This window comes from Falco rusticolus, chromosome 3 (assembly GCF_015220075.1).
Source record: "Falco rusticolus isolate bFalRus1 chromosome 3, bFalRus1.pri, whole genome shotgun sequence".
Lineage (NCBI taxonomy): Eukaryota > Metazoa > Chordata > Aves > Falconiformes > Falconidae > Falco > Falco rusticolus.
The window spans coordinates 83,269,542-83,287,840 of NC_051189.1; the positions used below are offsets into that span (position 1 = coordinate 83,269,542).

At 38.7% G+C, this 18,299-nt stretch overlaps 1 protein-coding gene across 9 annotated transcripts in view; it reads right to left on the reverse strand.

Moving 5' to 3' along the window:
- CTNND2 (catenin delta 2) overlaps window positions 1–18,299 on the reverse strand; it is a 679,250-nt gene that overhangs the window by 240,854 nt on the left and 420,097 nt on the right. For 5 of the 9 annotated variants that reach the window (XM_037380649.1, XM_037380645.1, XM_037380643.1 and 2 more), the window contains one exon: window positions 6,649–6,967. In XM_037380649.1, coding sequence (XP_037236546.1) covers window positions 6,649–6,967 — 319 coding nt within the window. The remainder of the gene's footprint in view (window positions 1–6,648; window positions 6,968–18,299) is intronic. The other 4 variants (XM_037380646.1, XM_037380644.1, XM_037380650.1 and 1 more) reach the window with 1 other exon arrangement.

An 18,299-nucleotide genomic window follows, 5' to 3' on the forward strand; every position in this document is an offset into this window, starting at 1 on the left:
AAATGCTAAGAACTGTGATGCATCTCTGAACCTCACTTGTTCATCAAGCTCCTGGAGTGGGGCAGTGAGGGGGGTGAGACAAAGATCTAACCGAAGGTGGTGGAGATCACCAGAGAAATGGTGATGCACCGGAGAAAGAAAGGCTAGCGGCTTGACTTCACATCAGGCTCCGATCCTGAGTGAGCTGGCAGAGATCAGTTTATTCCCATCTAACATAGTTAGTATACATCGAGTGAGCTAGGGTTCTTGCAGTCAGGCTCTTAATTTATAAATGCTATGAAGTTCTGCTAGAAACTAATAAAAGTCGTGAATGATTCTTTCCCTTCATCATTTTTAGCTCAACTCTATGCTAGAAACATTATTTCATCAAACTCCTGGTGTTATCTCTTACAGAAATTTCCTGCACTCTTAATGATGTATTTTGTACAAGGGCTATAAAATTAGCTAGCTTTTGTTTCCTGCCTATAAAATAGTTATGCAATAGCACATTAAGGTCCAGCTTCAGAAACTAACAACCTCTGCACAGCAATTTATGTCTCAGTGTTGAGGATGATTTTCAGTTGCTTTTTTTAATGCAAAAATTTGAGACTATGTGTCCTGATCTTAGCAAGCTTCTTCAAAATTTTCCCTGTTCATCTTCTTCACCTAACACACTTCCCTCCCCTCCCTCCCATCACGTTTCCCATGGAAGTAAGATAATGTTATCCTTGTAACTTCAAAGCACCTTACAAATGTAACTTACTCTCCACATTCCCGTCAACAGTAACATCATTATTATCTATTTACCTGATGAGACGTCCAAGAGCTACTACTGAGAAGCTTCTTACGTGGTTTATCTTGCCAGGAGATTGTAACAGCTTACATGAGCCCAGTAAAGCCTGAAAGTATGGTTCTTTCCATGTTTTTAATGTCTGGTTGGAAAAATATATTTACAACATTTTCTGGCTCTTACAGCCTGTAATCACAGAAAGGCACCACGCAGATTTTGCATCTGTCAAAGTCTGCAAATGAGCCACAGGATACTGAGTAAAATGTGTGGCAAACAAAGGCAGAAACTGCACTGAGACGTATACTCACCATTAGAAGCTCAGTTAAGCCATTCAAGAACCAGGAATAAGTTACAGACAGCGTGAGCATGAGGCACACTGTACACCTGCTACTTCCTGGATGAATGAAACCATTAAAAAATGCAAGAGATTAAAGAAACAGTGGAATGAGCTTTGTTGCTGCTGTTCTTCAAGTGGCAGATGTGATGGGTTTGTGTGGTAAGGTTTGATAGGGGCTACAGGGGTGGCTTCTGTGAGAAGCTGCTAGAAGCTTCTCCTATGTTTGGAAGCACAAACGTTAGCCAGCTCCAAGATGGACTGGCCACTGGGCAAGGCTGAACCTATCAGCAACAGTGGTAGTGCCTCTGGGTTAACATATTTAAGAAGTGAGGGGAAAACCTGCACAACAAATTGCAGTGGAAGAGAGGAGTGAGAATATGTGAGCAACAGCCCTGCAGACACCCAGGTCAGAGCAGAAGGAGGGCAGGAGGGGCTCCAGGCACCGGAGCTGAGATCCCCCTGCAGCCTGTGGTGAAGACCACGGTGAGGCAGGTTGTGCCCCTGCAGCCCATGGAGGTACATCTGCAAGCCCTGTTCTGTCTCATTCAAACCAGGAATACGAACTTCAGTCTTCTACCTCTTGGGTTAGAGAGTTATGCCAGAGACCCACCAACACCACCAAGAGTCCTCTGGGTTCTGAAAACCCAAGCCCACATTTCAGCACTGACCACAGCAGTGCTGCACAGTGTTGCCAGCAGCTATACTGTAGTCACAGCAAGACCTTCTAGCCCACCAGAAGTTCTTTTCTGAAGGTGACAACCCTTCCCAAATAGGCTACCAGACATGTTCCGACCAAGGTGTCCAACCTCTCACACATGCAGGTTTACACTGTTACACTGATACCTCCTTACACTTTTAAGTGCCTGCTGGCTATTAGAGAAAGGAAACTCCCTAGCTCATTTCTTGCAAACAAAGCATGTTTTGGGGGGGAAAAAAAGAGGGAAGGAGAGAGAGGCAGCAGGAAAAGAGAAAAAAAAAAGATTAGTTTTGAAACTTAAATTTCATACAAAATGTTCTGATCTAAATTATTTCTTTTCATAGGTGAAAAGAAAGCCAATTTAAAAGTTTAGAAGATAGACAGACAGCACCGTCATCTTCTGTTTAGGAGGAAATTAAGTCCAGCAGAGGTAATGAAATGGAAAGTTGACTCTGAAAGCACCGAACAGAGCAGAAAGGTCTCAAAATATTACAGTTAAATCATGAAATACCTGGAAAACTCTTTCCCTATGCTGACTTATACCCAGACAGTTCTAACTACAAGATAGTCTGTTTTCTTGTAAAGTTGCAACAGGATTCTACTGCTATAGTGATTTTGGTTGGGTTTTTTTGTTTGTTTGTTTTGGTTTTGTCGTCTTTTTTTAAAAAAAAAATAAACAAGAGCGTAATCATTATTGTGGTCTGCTCTATAATGAAGAAGGGACCTTCTACAGCTTTATTCACCAAATTACCGCATTTCTTAAGAAATAGTTTTAAAGGTTAATAAACATATCTTGGGAAAGGGCATGCCATAAAGGAAAATTGTAAATGTAGATCAATATAATTCAATGCAATATGAAACTGGACATTTGAACTCTGAAATTCATTTGGGTAGGCCTAATGGAATGTATTCCACATAATTCTTGCTGTTAATTCAGCTTCTTGCCAGCTTCTTTGAAGGAGACGATGTGTGTATACTGGCATGTAAACAAAAGCAGGTAGGAAGAGAAGTCACACAACAATGAATGAAATGTTGACACAACCTATCAAACCAGACACAGCAAGCCCATAAAAAAGCAAAACCAAGTTTTGTTACTGCAAAACTTCATTCTTATGTATTTAATTGAATGATGTGAAAATTATGTATTTTTCATCTGTTATGCAGCAAGTGATTTATCAGTGGTGCGACATGGACATTGTTTCTTTGTAGGTTAAAAAAACTTAAAAATTAAGTAATTTACACACATTTGTCAAGTTTGTATTTTGGAGCAAAAACTGGAAGGCGCACAGACTGAACACTGGATACTAGCACTGCTATTTCTAAAGCTCCCCAGTTCCCCTAAAGCATAGGAACAGACAAATCTTTGATAATTCTTTGGTGCCAAGAGACAGATTAATCTTTCTTAAATGAAAGTAGGCTGGAAAATATCACACGAATACATATTTCTGATACTTTAAAATACTCACATCTTCTCTCATTCACAGTTCAGTAGGAACCAAAGGCAAGACAGTAATTAGAAAATAAATATTGTATTCTTTCCCTCCTTCTCTCCCTATGCCACTTTGTCATATAAGAGATTATGGCATGAAGCAGTTGATATCACAGCTGTACTGCATATTTCTCTTCCTTTTTTGATATGAAGTAAACATAAAAGAATGCTCTGAAGAATCAATCTGTAAATTATATTTGATAGCCAACTTTCCTGTTTTCCATATGTGGAACTTAAGCATTATTTCTGACAGGCAATAAGGAGTTTATTTCCTTTTAAATAGCAAAGCCTCAACTTCTCCACCAGTATAGATGTGCAGAGTTTTTACTACCTGTTATATGAGCTCCTATCAGCTAACAGTCTACATGTATAAATTAAAAATTATCCTTCACCAAAAAATGGGTAATAAATATCTTGATACTTCTTAAAAATAGTTTGTCCTAAACTGCATTTTATGAAAGTTGGATGACGCAGAACAGATGTTGAGCTAAAATTTCATTTGCCAAATGTCAGCTCAGAACATATATGTAAAACTGGAGTATTAGTAATCCAAACTACACAGTGAAAACAATGGAAAAAATTGTCAACTACATCAGCGCCTGCCAACCATCTTTCTGGGACTTCAGATGGAAATTCCGCATGAACTGAAGAATCCAGAAAATAATGTTCAGTTTTAGGAACTCTAATTGCTTATTAGGATGAGTACATTCTCTTCTGGGTATGTATTTCTTACATTGAGCCGACTGACATATAGCAAACACTAATCAAAAGCCTGCAATTAGTATGCTTTTATCTTGCAGATTTTCCTCTGTCAGTGAGCCTTTGTCTGGACCTCTGGTTGGATAGGTAGGCTCATTATCTGAAAATGTTGCCTGCCATTCCCCTTCATGATTCATGTCACTCACAGAAAACGCCAACTAATCAGAGCAGCAAAAGGTATCTAAGGAAATTCAGAACTTACTAACTGGCAAAGTCCATCCACTTAACAACGTGTTTATTTTTTGCTTGCTGTGTAAAGTATAAACTTTGAGGAATACAGTTAAACTTAACACAGCCATTGAAAGTCTTTCTTGTATTTAGGCCATGTTTTCCTTTTACTAACTAAAGACAGTACTTCTAATTATATGTCCCATGTGCTACCCCAAATAATTTCTGTCTTTCCATTATAATTTTTCAAGCATCTGGAAGTCTTCTGTCCCCTCCTTTCCACACTTGTCATTTATCCACATTTTTGTAATCTATGCATAGAAAGCATCATATTAAAGGTCACCTCATTGCTTTTGTTGCTTTTCTCCAAACTCCTTCCAATTTTTCAGTCTTTCCAATCGCTGAATGATCAGCAACTGCTGTAGGCCACAGATTCAAAAGCCAGCCTGTCTAGGTGGACTACAGCTTATGAGGACTAAGGCATAACATGATTATGTGTGCTTCTGACATTTCTTTGGAAGATTTATTCAAACCAACAAGTGAGGGCAGCAATACTAGGTCCGAGACATCACACACAATCCATGGATCAAATCAGTGAGATCAAGTGTAATGCAAACCTCTTTTATAAAAAAGTTATTTCATGCAAAATCCCAATCCATCTAATAGTAATTGGCAATAGTCTTTAATGATGCCTTCTAAAAGAGTTTAGGAAGTTCAATTTATACCTGAATGCCTGCACTCCTACTTTACCTAAGGAATGCACAAGTGGTATCACAAGAGGAGAAAGAACCAAAAAGCAAGACAATGAAGAATTGCAAGAGGAAATCTTCTTTTACAAGCATATATCCTATATATTAACTGACTAACAGTTGTGAAGTGATACAGAGCAACTAGACAGAGATAACCTCTTCTTAAGAAGATATTATGTCTAGGACTTGTAGAGATACTGTAAATTTGTCTTTCCTGCCTATAGGGAATAGTGCCTTAAACATCATCATGCTTCCCCTAAGAACATTTCATATAGATCATAGTCATTTCTCCTCTGGTTTAGTGCACCCCTACTGTGATTTTCTTTAAGTTTGAATATGAGACAATTACAAATCAAAGCTCTTCTTCCTCCATGGGTTTTTGTATTCTGGTAAACAAAGAAATCAGAATACCAAGGCTTCAGAAAAAGACCTCTGGTTACTAATGTTTGCTCTGAGGCAGGGGGAAGAAGAGGAGAAATTAAATTTATATTTTCTCAGATTTCTGGAGGAAAAGCTAAGGTGGGGGGGAACGCTGAAGACAGACAGACGTTTTCTCAACAAGTAAAACTCCACAATGGCAGAAGTAGCTGCAAGAAGTGATGTTTCTGTTGTGCCAGAAAATTTAGTTGCTGTTGTGTTCCTGGCTGGACAGACCAAGAGAACTGCTCTAATGCTAAACAAGTAGGGAGATCAGCTTGTGAATATTTGGCTTTTAATGCAAGGAAAGAAATCTTTTCAAATTGTAACTTAAACACCTCCAGCATTTTTGTTGGGGGCAAAAATCTCAGCTCTCCTATCATTAAATTACACATATCAAAACTAACTAAATCACACCATCTGCCATAGAAAAGCTTTGTATAAATTAACACTTTTAACAAGTTTAAACTTAAGTTACTAAAAAGACTTGTTTTCTTTTCCATCAGAAAACTGAACAAAATCACCAAGTGCATGAGGATTACAGTTAGCATTACCATTGCTGTTATCATGGAAGTCAGATCATTTGCTACAAATGCTTGGGGTATGCATGCCTACAAAGTTTCCTCCTTGCACCTTCCCTAGGTCTATGAGGATGGTCACATCTCGCAGCAACATTAAAAGTTGTGCTATATATTTTAAAAGCATGCACGGTAACAACCATTTCTGCAAAGCTGTAATACATATATTCTGTTACCACGTACTGGCATCAGAAGCTTGCACAACACACAGGGTGAAGCATAAGACCGATTACGTGTTGCTTCACATTGCTCAGTCTCATTTCCCAGCACCAGAATATCCTTTTCTGCAGCTTTTATGAATATGAACTGCAGACAAACCAAGAACTGTTAACAACTTCTGCCCAAGCAGCGACTTGAAAATTCAGTTCACAATGGTTAGAGCCATACCACTCCTCCATTTTCAGAGAAAATTACTTTTTGTAAGTTTTTGAGGGCTGGTGCTACTGAAAACAAGCTAAACACACATTCCAGACCACACTGATCATTTCATTTCACAGAAAAGCTCATGAGAGCCTTCCTAGGTAAAGCATTAAGACAAACTGTTATGAAAACAAAATCTTTCATGTAGAATCAGGTTATTTTTGGTTTTGTTTTTTGATATTCAACAGCAGAAACATACAAACCAAACTGCAATTAGAAACCTCTGCATGACCAAGAAATAGTAGACAATGAAGGTTTCACCCACCTGGGATCTTTCTGAATGCTATCAATGGAAGGTGACCTAGCCAAGGTCCCTTCAGGTGGGATGGCTGGCCCAGATTTGCTGTATGGTGATTCAACAGAAGGACAATACTGCAGCTGTCGGTAGGGGTCTGCGTAATTGGAGGCTGGGCCGGCTGCATAGCTGGCCCTCTGGAAGGTCGCTGTTGCGTTCTGTGTGCCGTGTTGACTGCCTGTGCGCTGTAAGGGTACGGAGTCGACACCAGGGGAAGATGGGGCTACGACAGGAAAGTAGGGACAAAGTAAAAAATTGAGGACCTGTTCACAGAAATGGTTAACCAGGTCTAGGCAGAGGAAAAGAAAAAAAACACCAAAAAACAAAAACACACATATAAAACAGGGGTTAAAAAGAATGAGAAAAAAACAAACAAACAAACAACATTGTCATTTTCAAAACCACTGAGGTAAATAACCATCAAATGAATTTCTAAATGATATGCTACTTCTGGACTAAAAGACCTTTACACCAGTTAAACAGACTGTAGCAGTGCTTCTCACTTTAGGTTTTAACTGCACTAACCTGAAATGAAACAAAAGTGCAGAAGCAGCATGCAAATAGCCAAGCTAAGATTCACAACCACCACCGAGTGAGGCTTTTGTGGTCCTTACAGTGGTGGAAGTCAGTCAGATTCACCAGCAGAAGGAGGGTCAAACCAAGCTCAAGAGTCCAAATTGAGATGCATGGCTCTATGGCAGAAGAAACAGACAGCCATAGCCATCCCGAGTTTGTAGTCCTGGTATCCATGAAGCAGGTAAAACCAGACACCTGCTACTGAGAGTCACTGCGTATGCTTTGTTAACCAGTCTTCTGCAAATTTCACCTTAACACTTAGGAAACTGCTACTGCTAACTCAGTCTGAAAAAGAGCTAGGCACAAGGTGATCATGTAGATGTCTTACTGCATGCCAGCAACAGGTGTGCTCACACGCCACAGCTCAAGATCAGTGCATTACCAGTTTTGAGCAGCTTAACCGATAGATTTAAACTGACTTAATGCATTTGCCACTCAAAAATCTTACTTATCTCTCCTGTAGCCCATTATTTTTCTGTTACAGCATCATGCACTGGAGACCTAGTCTGATTCTTATAAAACATGCAACATTTTTGAACCGAAGTCCAGTAATAGCAAATGGGTTACCACTGTAAGGACTAGAGGACGAACATCCCCATGATCTTTGGCCTGGAAACAAATACATATTAAATGCTGGCTCTGCTCAGAAGGAAATTTGGACTGTTTGTAGTGGCATGTGAACTCACGATGGCTCTCATTTCCCCCTGTCCCAAGATACCAAGAGTACTTTTGCCAACAGGAGTGAGCCCAGGTCCAGGACTATTTTTAGCTTGGGCAAATTCATATGCTAAACTGTAGGCAAAACTGCATACAAAGAGACGAGTTTTCGTAACAGATTTCCCAATCATTTCACATCAACATGCACATTTACATTTTAAGAAAATAAGTATTTAATATCTTACAGGTCCATGAAAGAAATTTTGTTTTATGTAAAAGTGTCAGCAAATTAAATACAGTAAGCTTTAAATACAATTACAGCAGTTTTGTCTGACCTAGTACTTATCAAAATGTGTATCATATCTTTGCCTTATTTTTAATTCTTACCCATGGTTCTTAAGTATATTATTTTACAGTAACAAGTATCGTAACTTTCTGACAAACATAGATAAGAGGGATCACCCCCTTATCTATTGCCCCATCCCTAGAAGTGTTCAGGCCAGGCGGGATGGGGCTTTGAGTGACCTGGTCTAGTGGCAGGTGTCCCTGCCCATGGCAGGGGGGTTGGAACAAGGTGGTCTTTAGGGTCCCTTCCAACCCAAACCAGTCTATGATTATGCTCACTTACATATATGGCAACATTTTACAAGTACTGCTTTTGTTTAATTGCTAGTATATATTTCCTTATGAAATGAGTAATAGGACACATACAGAACTTTTCATAAAACTGCATCAGTTAAAATGCAATAACAATATCAGCACACTGAAACATCCCATGCACAAATCATGCTAAATTCAGTATTGGGAAGACACATTGAAAACAACACATTTTAACAGAAAATACACACAGTTCAAAACCAAAACTTGATGCCTTGTGAAAAAAGATTAAAAAAACAAGTTAGAGAAAATACTGGAAATATTTTCAAGTGAAAAAACCAAAAATATAATTGTATACTGACATACAATACTCTTATGTGTTGTCACTTCCTAGAACATGCCGCTAGCTTTTGACATATTATATGGGGAATTGCAAAAAGCCCTACAGCACTAATACTGCTGAAAACAAGAACTTAATTGTCATGTAGTTTGCTTTGCAAAATACTCCATGCTATTTCCCTTCCCCTCCTTTGAAAGACAGTTCAGTGGAAATCGTGTTTGCTTTTAAATTTTTTAAACTTTTCTATTTTCTCCTTTATCTTGTTATCAAAATAGGTATTTATATGAACTGAAACTAGCTGTCATCTTAACACCTACAAGCTTTTTGAGTCACTGATTAATTTCTCAAATTATCCTCCTAGCAGACTGTTACTTCCTTTTGAATTTTATCACAATGAACACAGAAGTGCCATGGACCGAATATGAGAATGAGACAAATAATGATTTAGTTTAAACATGTGCAACTAAGCTTCATTGGCTGGTGTTACCCAAATCAGTTAAAAAAAAAAAAAAAAAAACCAAAACCCCAAAACACCTAAAACAAAACAAAACAAAAAAACCCAAACCAAAACAAAAACCAACCAGAAATCCCAAACACCTCACACTTTAGAATGACTTCTACATCTAACTTGACTACACTACCTTCAGGGACTGTAAAAGGGTTAAGCTTTAGCAGACACTTTTACATGAATGATTTCATGCAAGACTGAAGCAAAGCCATATCCTCCCAATACGCTACTCTTGCTTAAACAAATACTTTTGTCAGCCACACTTACTGGGCGAAGTGTGGCTCTTTAGGCTATGGCAAACCTTCTGTCTACTGAGATCTCCCTTCTATTTAGCTATTAAAACAATAAAGCCATAGTAATTATGCCTACTAAAATTAATAACTTTAGAAGTCCATTTGCCTCACTCAGCAACAGTAAATCTTCAGTGATGCACAAGGGCATCCAGAAGGCACACACCTGGAGTGGACCAGAAAGTGTTCATGTAAGAACCATGTTTGCAGATTGTCATGCTTTTTTTTTTTTTTACTTTTTTTTAATTTTATTTTTATTTTTATTCTATTTTTTTAAATTTATTTTTATTTTTTTAAATTGAAGACACTTACGCCTTTCTCTAACTTTCGCATTTGACTCTCCTCTCAAATCCGAGCCAGCTACACCTTGATCAGAATCAGCTTAGCATGGGTAAGAAGCAATACTACTTTGACAAGGATTCGGGGTTTGCCCCAGAAAGAGAAGAGATGGGCAGGAAGGAGTTGTAGCAGAAATGCTGTTTCTGGAGAAGTAGGTTGCCTCCCCTTGCCCCCAGAACCAGCCACCAGCCTAGCCTTCCTGGGATCTGACAGGATCATGGTCAAGTCATGCTGTTGCCCTGGGTCTACAGCAGACCCTATTCTGCCTCTGCATAAAGGTAAAACCGAAAGTCATAACCAGATGGTAAAGAAGCAGGTATAGTTTTGTGGACACCTTGACACCTTGTTGATTTAACAAGAAGCTTGGAGGTAAAGGTGTCCACAAAACTATACCTGCTTCTGGTCTTCAGAAGTTCCAAAACTGATACGGAGATCAAGATTAAAATCAAAATAACAAAAGGCCTCAAAACCTTACTTACCCTGTATCCTGCTTTACCCAAGTGACCACCCACTGAAAGCGCTGGTTTTAATAGTGACTGCTGCCCCCACTTCTTAAACACTTGTATTCATTCAGTGGTTCACGTCAGATAAATAAAGTCTCTCAAGTTCTGTTCCGCTCCTTTTGCACTGCTCAGCCTACCTACCGCTCCCTTCCCAGGCCTGCTCAGCACAGTGGCCGTGCAGAGGCACCTGGAAGGGTCCTGGCATAGGGCTGCCCTTCCCAAGCGCCCGCTCCACACACACACGAGGGGCAGGTACGGACTGCAACCTGCAAGGCTGAGGCTGGCTCACACCGGCGGCAGGGTCACAGCACCCACTCTCCTGCAGCTAGCACTGAGTATAGCAAATAACATGCTTACCAGTAGGCCAATACATTTCTATATATTCATTAAGTTTTAAACGACAGTGTAAGAACCATATGCTTGAGAGGAGAATTTAAATTTTGAGTTAAGAAAAAGATTTTACTGAGAACTTCCAAAGTGGAGATTTCACACCGTGCAAACGAAGAACTATAGTCTCGGTGAAGAGATTTCAGTTTGTCACCGAAAGATTTAAGAGCTTGTTTTAATTTGGCATGCCATTAATACCTTAAAAACACCATATCTACCAACACTTCACTACTGCAGCACCAGAATTGCATCCCCCAGGAAAATGGAGTGTCTGGTGTACCACACAGACATATACTATGTTCTTACAACTCTTTTCCAAAGAGAAAGAAAAACCCCTGTTAAATGTAACGAAAACCCTCCAGAGACCTGATGTATGCTCTGATTATGGTTCTTTTGATTGCAGAAATAGCATATAGAAAAGCCAGCCTTCATGATTTTCTACAGCTTTTGCACAGTATCAACAAAGATACAGCAACTTTTAAATTATTGCCGAAAATTTAGGTGTATCACTAAATACAGTTACAGGCTCATAATGAGATACTCAACTTCAAAATTCACTTTCAGGTTTTCTACCTTGTCTTCAAAATTTTGACACCTCTAGAAACAACTAACGGAACGCAAAAAAGCAAGAACACCTTGATTTAGGTGGGGATACTATTGCACCATGCCTAAGTATCTTAGGTAGACCAAATCCACATAAAAACTGCTAAGAAGTTCAGACTCTGTAGAAGTCAGAGGGCATTTTGCCCTGTTAACATACAAAGGATTAGACCTTCAGAAAGGATAAACTCATTTGCAAGACTTATCTTGCTACACCTTGCTGAAAATTACTAATTTTACAAGGTAATGCTGCCGTTTGGTTTGTGGATATTACCTTGTAAAATTTTACTCTTATTATTCCGTATCAGGAATTCAGTTCCTGTGTTAACCTTCTTCTTGTGCCTTTCATACAGATTTCACAATTCTGTACTTTTTTTCCCCTGCTTTCTTTTTTTGCTTCACTGATTTGCACCTGCAGTCGATTGTTACGTGAAAGTTGAAAACTGGATCCCAGTAATATGTCTTATCAGTGAAAGGAATGTCCACCATCCCTCCATGAGTTCATAAATGATACAAATGCAGTGCATTCTGTTGGTAGCAAATACATAGGAAGATTTATAAATCAGATACTTTTCCTATCCAATACACCATAAAAATAACACAGTGCATTCTCTGTCAATTAGGAAACAGAATTCATCAAATCTGGGGGATACAAACACTTTTTATCTTGAAATATAAAGTGTGTTTTAGACCACGCACCAGCTTTTTTACAATAGAAATTTAACAAAATCTACTATAATCAAGCTAGGAGCCAATCAGCAATCCAAAGCAACAAGCACATGCAGTCAAGTTTAACACTGTTCAGGAAGTACGATAATACATATATAACAAGTTTGCTTAGCGGTTACTTTTAGCAGCACTTTTCTACATTGGAAGTGTAAGATATTAGAGAAATATTTTCAGGTTCCCCCACCATATATTTACTGAAAGAGGAAAAAACTCCCAATTATAATTGATATTAATAACTACCTCTAAGGTAGTTAAGACTTTATGAAGGTGCTATCATATCCTCTGCTCAAAGTACACAGGCACAAGGAATTTCATACTTTAAACATGCAAACTGAGAGCAGAACAAACAAACAAAAAAAGCCCAAACCCAAAACCACTAAAGGATTTCAAGACACAAGGCTCCAATTCAGACTTAAAATACTCAGGACCTTATGCAAATATCAAGACCACAACTTCTGTGGAGCTTGACAACTTTGTTACACAACTTCTTGTAGTCAAAATGGGAAAACCAGTCAAAAACTACTGCAACTTTCTATTGCTCGTTTTCCATCTTCTTCTCCCTCACTTCTCCACACTCTTTTATTTTGTCCTATTTAGCTGCCAATCTTGCAATCAAAACTCCAGTCTTCAAATCCTCAGCCAGAGAGAAAGAAAAAGAACCTGTAAGCGAATCTTCCCTTGCATCCTCACAGGATGGGCTCTTCTCAATTCAGCCAGCTTTTGCTCTCAATGTATCAGCTTTTTAGGGCTCCCAGGATTGCATGAAACTTCACACAGTCAACTGGAACAGCCTCTTTCTCTCTATTACCTCCTTGTCCTCTCCTGCTCTCAGGGATTTCTAGTTATGCTTCAAAGACTCAGCTAGCCTTGTTCCCCTACTTCTTCCTGCTGGCTCCAGTTTTCTCCATATGCTCATATTTTGTGTTTATCAGGGGAAATACAAACTCTTTCCCTTCACAGCTAGCTCCAGCATGCTCAGCACCTTCAACAGCCAGGCACGGCAAATAGCCTGTCTCCCTGCTGTACCAGGTATGCCTTTTTATGGGAATACAACATGCCGTACATGGCAAATGCAAGCAAGCAAAAGAAACAGATACTGAACAGCATGGTATTCAGCAAAAAAAGTGTCTCTTCCACCCACAAACACGTGAGTCACAATTTCCTCAGGTACTAGTTATACGTGGCTGTCACAACTACTTGTAATTAGTGTGTCTACGTGCTGTAGCAAGCACGTATTCAGTAGTATTTTTATTATCAAATGTTTCCATGACATGGTAAGGAAGAAGCCTTTTTTATCAAGGCAACATCCATGTCTCTTGCAGATGGCATCACAGGAGATTTATGTTGTTCAAACTTTCCCAGGCCAACTTCAAAGCCAGAGGTAGCTGTTTGCTGCTAAGCTATTACTTCTACAGCAAATACTCAGTGAATCTCCAAACTGGTTAAAACAAGTTAATTCCCACCACTGGCAGCTGCAGAATACTAAGCCTAATGAAGATCATAAGCATAGTCAAAGTAACAAATTATTACCCATCTGCTATTTGATCCTTTCAAAAAATCTTAAAATCAACTCTTGACCACCTCTGTATTTACATGCCACTGTTTTGTGGGAGAACTACTCCTTGCTTCATAGAAGTCACCTGTCACTTGTGCTTTGCATACTGTTGTGTTCAATAAATCCTCATCCAATGCAAAAAGTGACAATCTTTGAAGACTGAAAAACTGAAGTCACTATTACACTGATGTATCTTTTAATTTTGATTTTTAAAGTGTTCTTTAGATCTGACACTAACTGTTATAATAAGGCTGAACATTCCTTTGCTTAGAAATTTATTATTTTTTCCATAATGCAGAAAGAATTGCTGAAATAAAATACTGCTTCCTTGGTTTCTGTGCTACTTCTCTGTTTACAGAGTACCTGGTATCTGGTCACTTTGAAGGCTCCTTTTGTCTATGTTGTTCCACTTCAGTTTGCACATTCTTACATTGTCTGTGTCTTGGTTTCCTTGTCATGCTTATTTTTTGGTTTGAAATACGTACCTTTTTTTCCTTTTATTGAACAGTTCCATTGGGGGAAGACATATAACTGCCATTGCTTAGCCTGTAGCATATGGAATAATGTTCTTAATCACCAATTTAGACTCAGCATTTCTTTACTAGTAATTATTTATGGGTTCAAGTATGTGATTAGCTGGTACCACCTAGTTCCATTAGGGTTAGCAACGGAAGGAAATACATACCTTATGAATTAAGTTATCTATAAGGATTTTTGTACTTCTAAAGAAAATTTTAATGAAGAAATAGGTACACAAGTAATTCAGTGAGCAGCAATGGTGACAGAGTCTGTATCTCAGAAATCTGTATTTCAGTTACACAGATACGGAGCCTGATATGAAAGAATTCTGATCAAAGTTTATTTGCAGCTGTGCTTGATGCAACTTCAGTGAAACCCAAAGTCAACACTTGAATACAACCTCTTCCACAGCCAGGTCTGTTGCAAGGCTTCACTGCTGTGCCCAGCCTCACACTCCCAGACCCACACCCTTCTCAAATGCTACATACATCCCTCCAGTTGTCCTCCACCATCAGGTTCCAAAGTTACAGGGTGTCCATCACAGTAACACAGCCTGTATGTCAAAAGTGTATATAGCTAAAGCATCATTTTGAAATTCATGTGGTCTGAGGGGACACCAAGGTTTTATGCAGACATTAGGATTCCCCTAGCAACCACATACGTTCAATTATTTCAGATTCCCAACTCTCTGACTCGAGACAGGAGTGACTGACTTCCTTCTTCGCAACCAAACAAGGCAGAAGCCGTATTTTTCAAGTTCATATTATTAAAAAAGTATATTAAAAATATAATACTCCTGTCCATCTCTGGGAACTAACTGCATTTTACCTCTGCCAGATTTTAATTTCCACTTGTATATCCAACTTCCATTCTTAGACTCAGTTTCTAACACGTTTCAGTGATGCTCCTTTGCACAAAATAAAAATGATGCATCAACATAAGGTGATAATTGGATGCCAGCTTTGGCTGCCAAAGGTGTTATGCCAAGCTCTTTGCTCTGATTGTCTCTTGTCTCTCTGAGTTGCATTCCTCAGTTTTGGGAGAACATGCAGTTTAATTCATTTGTTACATGAGCATTTAAACAGAGAAAGTAACAACTGCAAGGCCCTTAAAAGCAACTGCTCCTTCAGAATCTGAGATACTAAAATTCATCTGCCAGTTTCCTCAGAGGAGATAAAATTCAACCCTGAGCAACAGCACTATACAAGACATACACATCACTTTCCTCCTCTTTGTAGTACTACATGGTTTGACATTGTGCACATGGGACATAATGACCGTAATGATTATAAATCCCAATCACAGCAAAACCACACAGACCATACTACTGCACATCAACTAGCCTATTGAAACTAAATTTCTGTTTTCATTCCAAATTCACCTTCTCTTGAAATCCCTGTTAAAAGTTTCCTGTCCAGCTAGCTGACATAAAACAGAACACATGGATGGAAGTCACTATTATTATTAAAAAAGGTATAATTATGAGAAGTAACAGATGAACAGCCTGCCCTGCATCATGCTACAGCCTTCAAGCACACAGATGTCTTCTCCTTCAAATACTGACTTCTCCCTATTTAATACGCTATGATTCCAAGTAACAAAATGGGTGCTTACTAGTATTTTTTAAAACACCTTACTGAGCTTCAGCTATGTTAATTAGTAGTTTCCACTCTGAAGGAGAGTTATTTTACTATTGTTAACCACATTTGTATTGCAGTGCCAGATCATGTGATATGTACACCTTAAACATTAACTTAAACTTCTGCAAATGATAGTCTGAAACTTGCTGGACCCATTATAGTAAAAACTAACATCTTTGAAAACTTGCTGTACTTGTAACCCTACATGTAAGCTGCTGAAATTATGATAGAGAAAAAGACTGCATCTAAAAGAAGACAGTCTTTTATACAGATCTATAAAATAAATATTACAGCTTGAGTTAAAAAAAAAAAGGGGGGAGCCTGGTGATTTATTAAAAGGGTGTCTTTAAATACAATGCTGCAGAAAGAATGATCCTCTAAAAGCATTAGTTGTCTTGAAGACATCACTGGGTAGTTACCTCAGGTACAGCATTGTGGTTTTGTTCAGCAAAGACTACAAGGAGGAGATTTATGAAAGGTGTCTGAACTGCTTCTTATTTCATGAATGACAACCCTGTATCCCTACCCAACACTGAAGTAAATAAAAAAGAATGGACATAGTCCTGCATCACTAAAGTCTAATGTGACGAGGCTTTAACCTGAGACTACACCTGTACTGTAAATAGATCATAAATAGTTTCTGGCACAGAGTAGACAAGTGTATTTTCTCAATAGTGTCAGGTGAGATTTACAGGGTATGCTTCCCTGACCAATGTTTTATAATCACACTTCTCCCTCAATAGATGGCAAAAGTCAAGGGACATCCAAGAAGCATTCAGACACACTCTAGGTCACCCTTCTATTCAAAAAGGAGAATTAGAAAATACATAGGACAAACCACAAGCATCTGGAGGTATCCCATTCATGGGACAGAGGAAGGAGACTGGATAGTGACCATTTTGAAAGGTTTCTATTCTGAGCAGCACTGAAATCTTGGCTGTCTTCAAATGGGTACAATTCCTCTGTGGAGCCCAGCCACAATACTTTGCACCTATAAATATCTTATTTGGAGAAATTCTTCTCCACTATAAGGGACATTACAGATTACAAAGCTGGTTCTACAGGGTTTTCACATCCTGCCACTTCTCTCCCTTTCTCATTGCTCTTGTCCACAGCTTTACAGTGACCACTGGGTAACAATGAAGTTCAAAACAATGTAATTTATTAGACTCTGCCCAAAAATTTAATAGGAATGATTTTTTTTTTTAAAAAAAATAATTCCCCCCCTCCCCTCAGAGAGGATGCCACTGTACCTGGAAAAAGAATTACCTAAAAACATATACTCAAGAATGTAACACAGATAAGGCTATACCAGACACCTCGGATCTCTTTAATGAAATGGGATTATGACTTTGCATTGCTTTGAGGCAATTTGTTATTCACTATGCAGATCACTAAGGTATTTTGTGCTCCATCTACTTTGTACTGAAGATTTGTTCCCCACTTGTGTCCTATAATTCTCTCTCCCAAAGCAATCTTATCAAGTGGATGTCAGTTAGCAATACAGGTCTATTATCACAACATTACCAAACTGATAGAGATGCAGTGGTAGGAATATTTTTTCTTTTTAATTTCCCTGAAAACATTATGTCCTATAGTCAAAACTCCATGCTGTGTGATTTACCAGCATGATCCTCAATTAATCTGCAGCTGTGGCATCACAGTATGCCCCTGCACAGCACAACAGCTTGTGACAAAACAAAAAATAAAACAAACAAACCTGTCCCTCAACCAGAAAAAAACCCCATCGCTTAAGCAGAAAGAAGTGTTGTTTTGTATTTGTAACCTACCTGTTGTACTTTAGGACTGAACAAAAACTAAATAAAGATTTGAGAAGCAATATCATGGAAAAAGGGCTTAATCCAAATGGGGAAAATTTAAGATAATTTTTCTGTTGCTCCTCCTTTGTGCCTGCAGTTACAATGCCTGCAGTGACAACTTCAAAGCCAAATTAAGTAAAATATATTTGAAACCAAGGTTTCCTTTCTCCTTTCAAATGAAGTATCTGTAATCCAGGAAGTAGCATGTAACAGGTAGCTTTTCATTAATAGCCAGATGTTGCTCTGGAACTGAACTATATCAATGTACTCATTGATGCTCACTGTAAGAATCTGAACACGCCTACCTGCATGTATAGAGGGACAACAAAGAATGATTTTCCCTCTCTCTTAAAATTTCTTTTACTCATTAATCTGAAGTCTATGGAATTACAAGTGATACATATGGTTAACTAAATCTAGTTCCATGCCAAGCAATACTAACACAACCTGAGAAAGGATAAGATAGCTGTGGGGCAGCTGGGATATAAACTGCCCTGTGGAACCTGCCACTGGCAACATACAAGGCTCAAACATCAGAGTCTGGCTCCCAAAGCTGAAGTT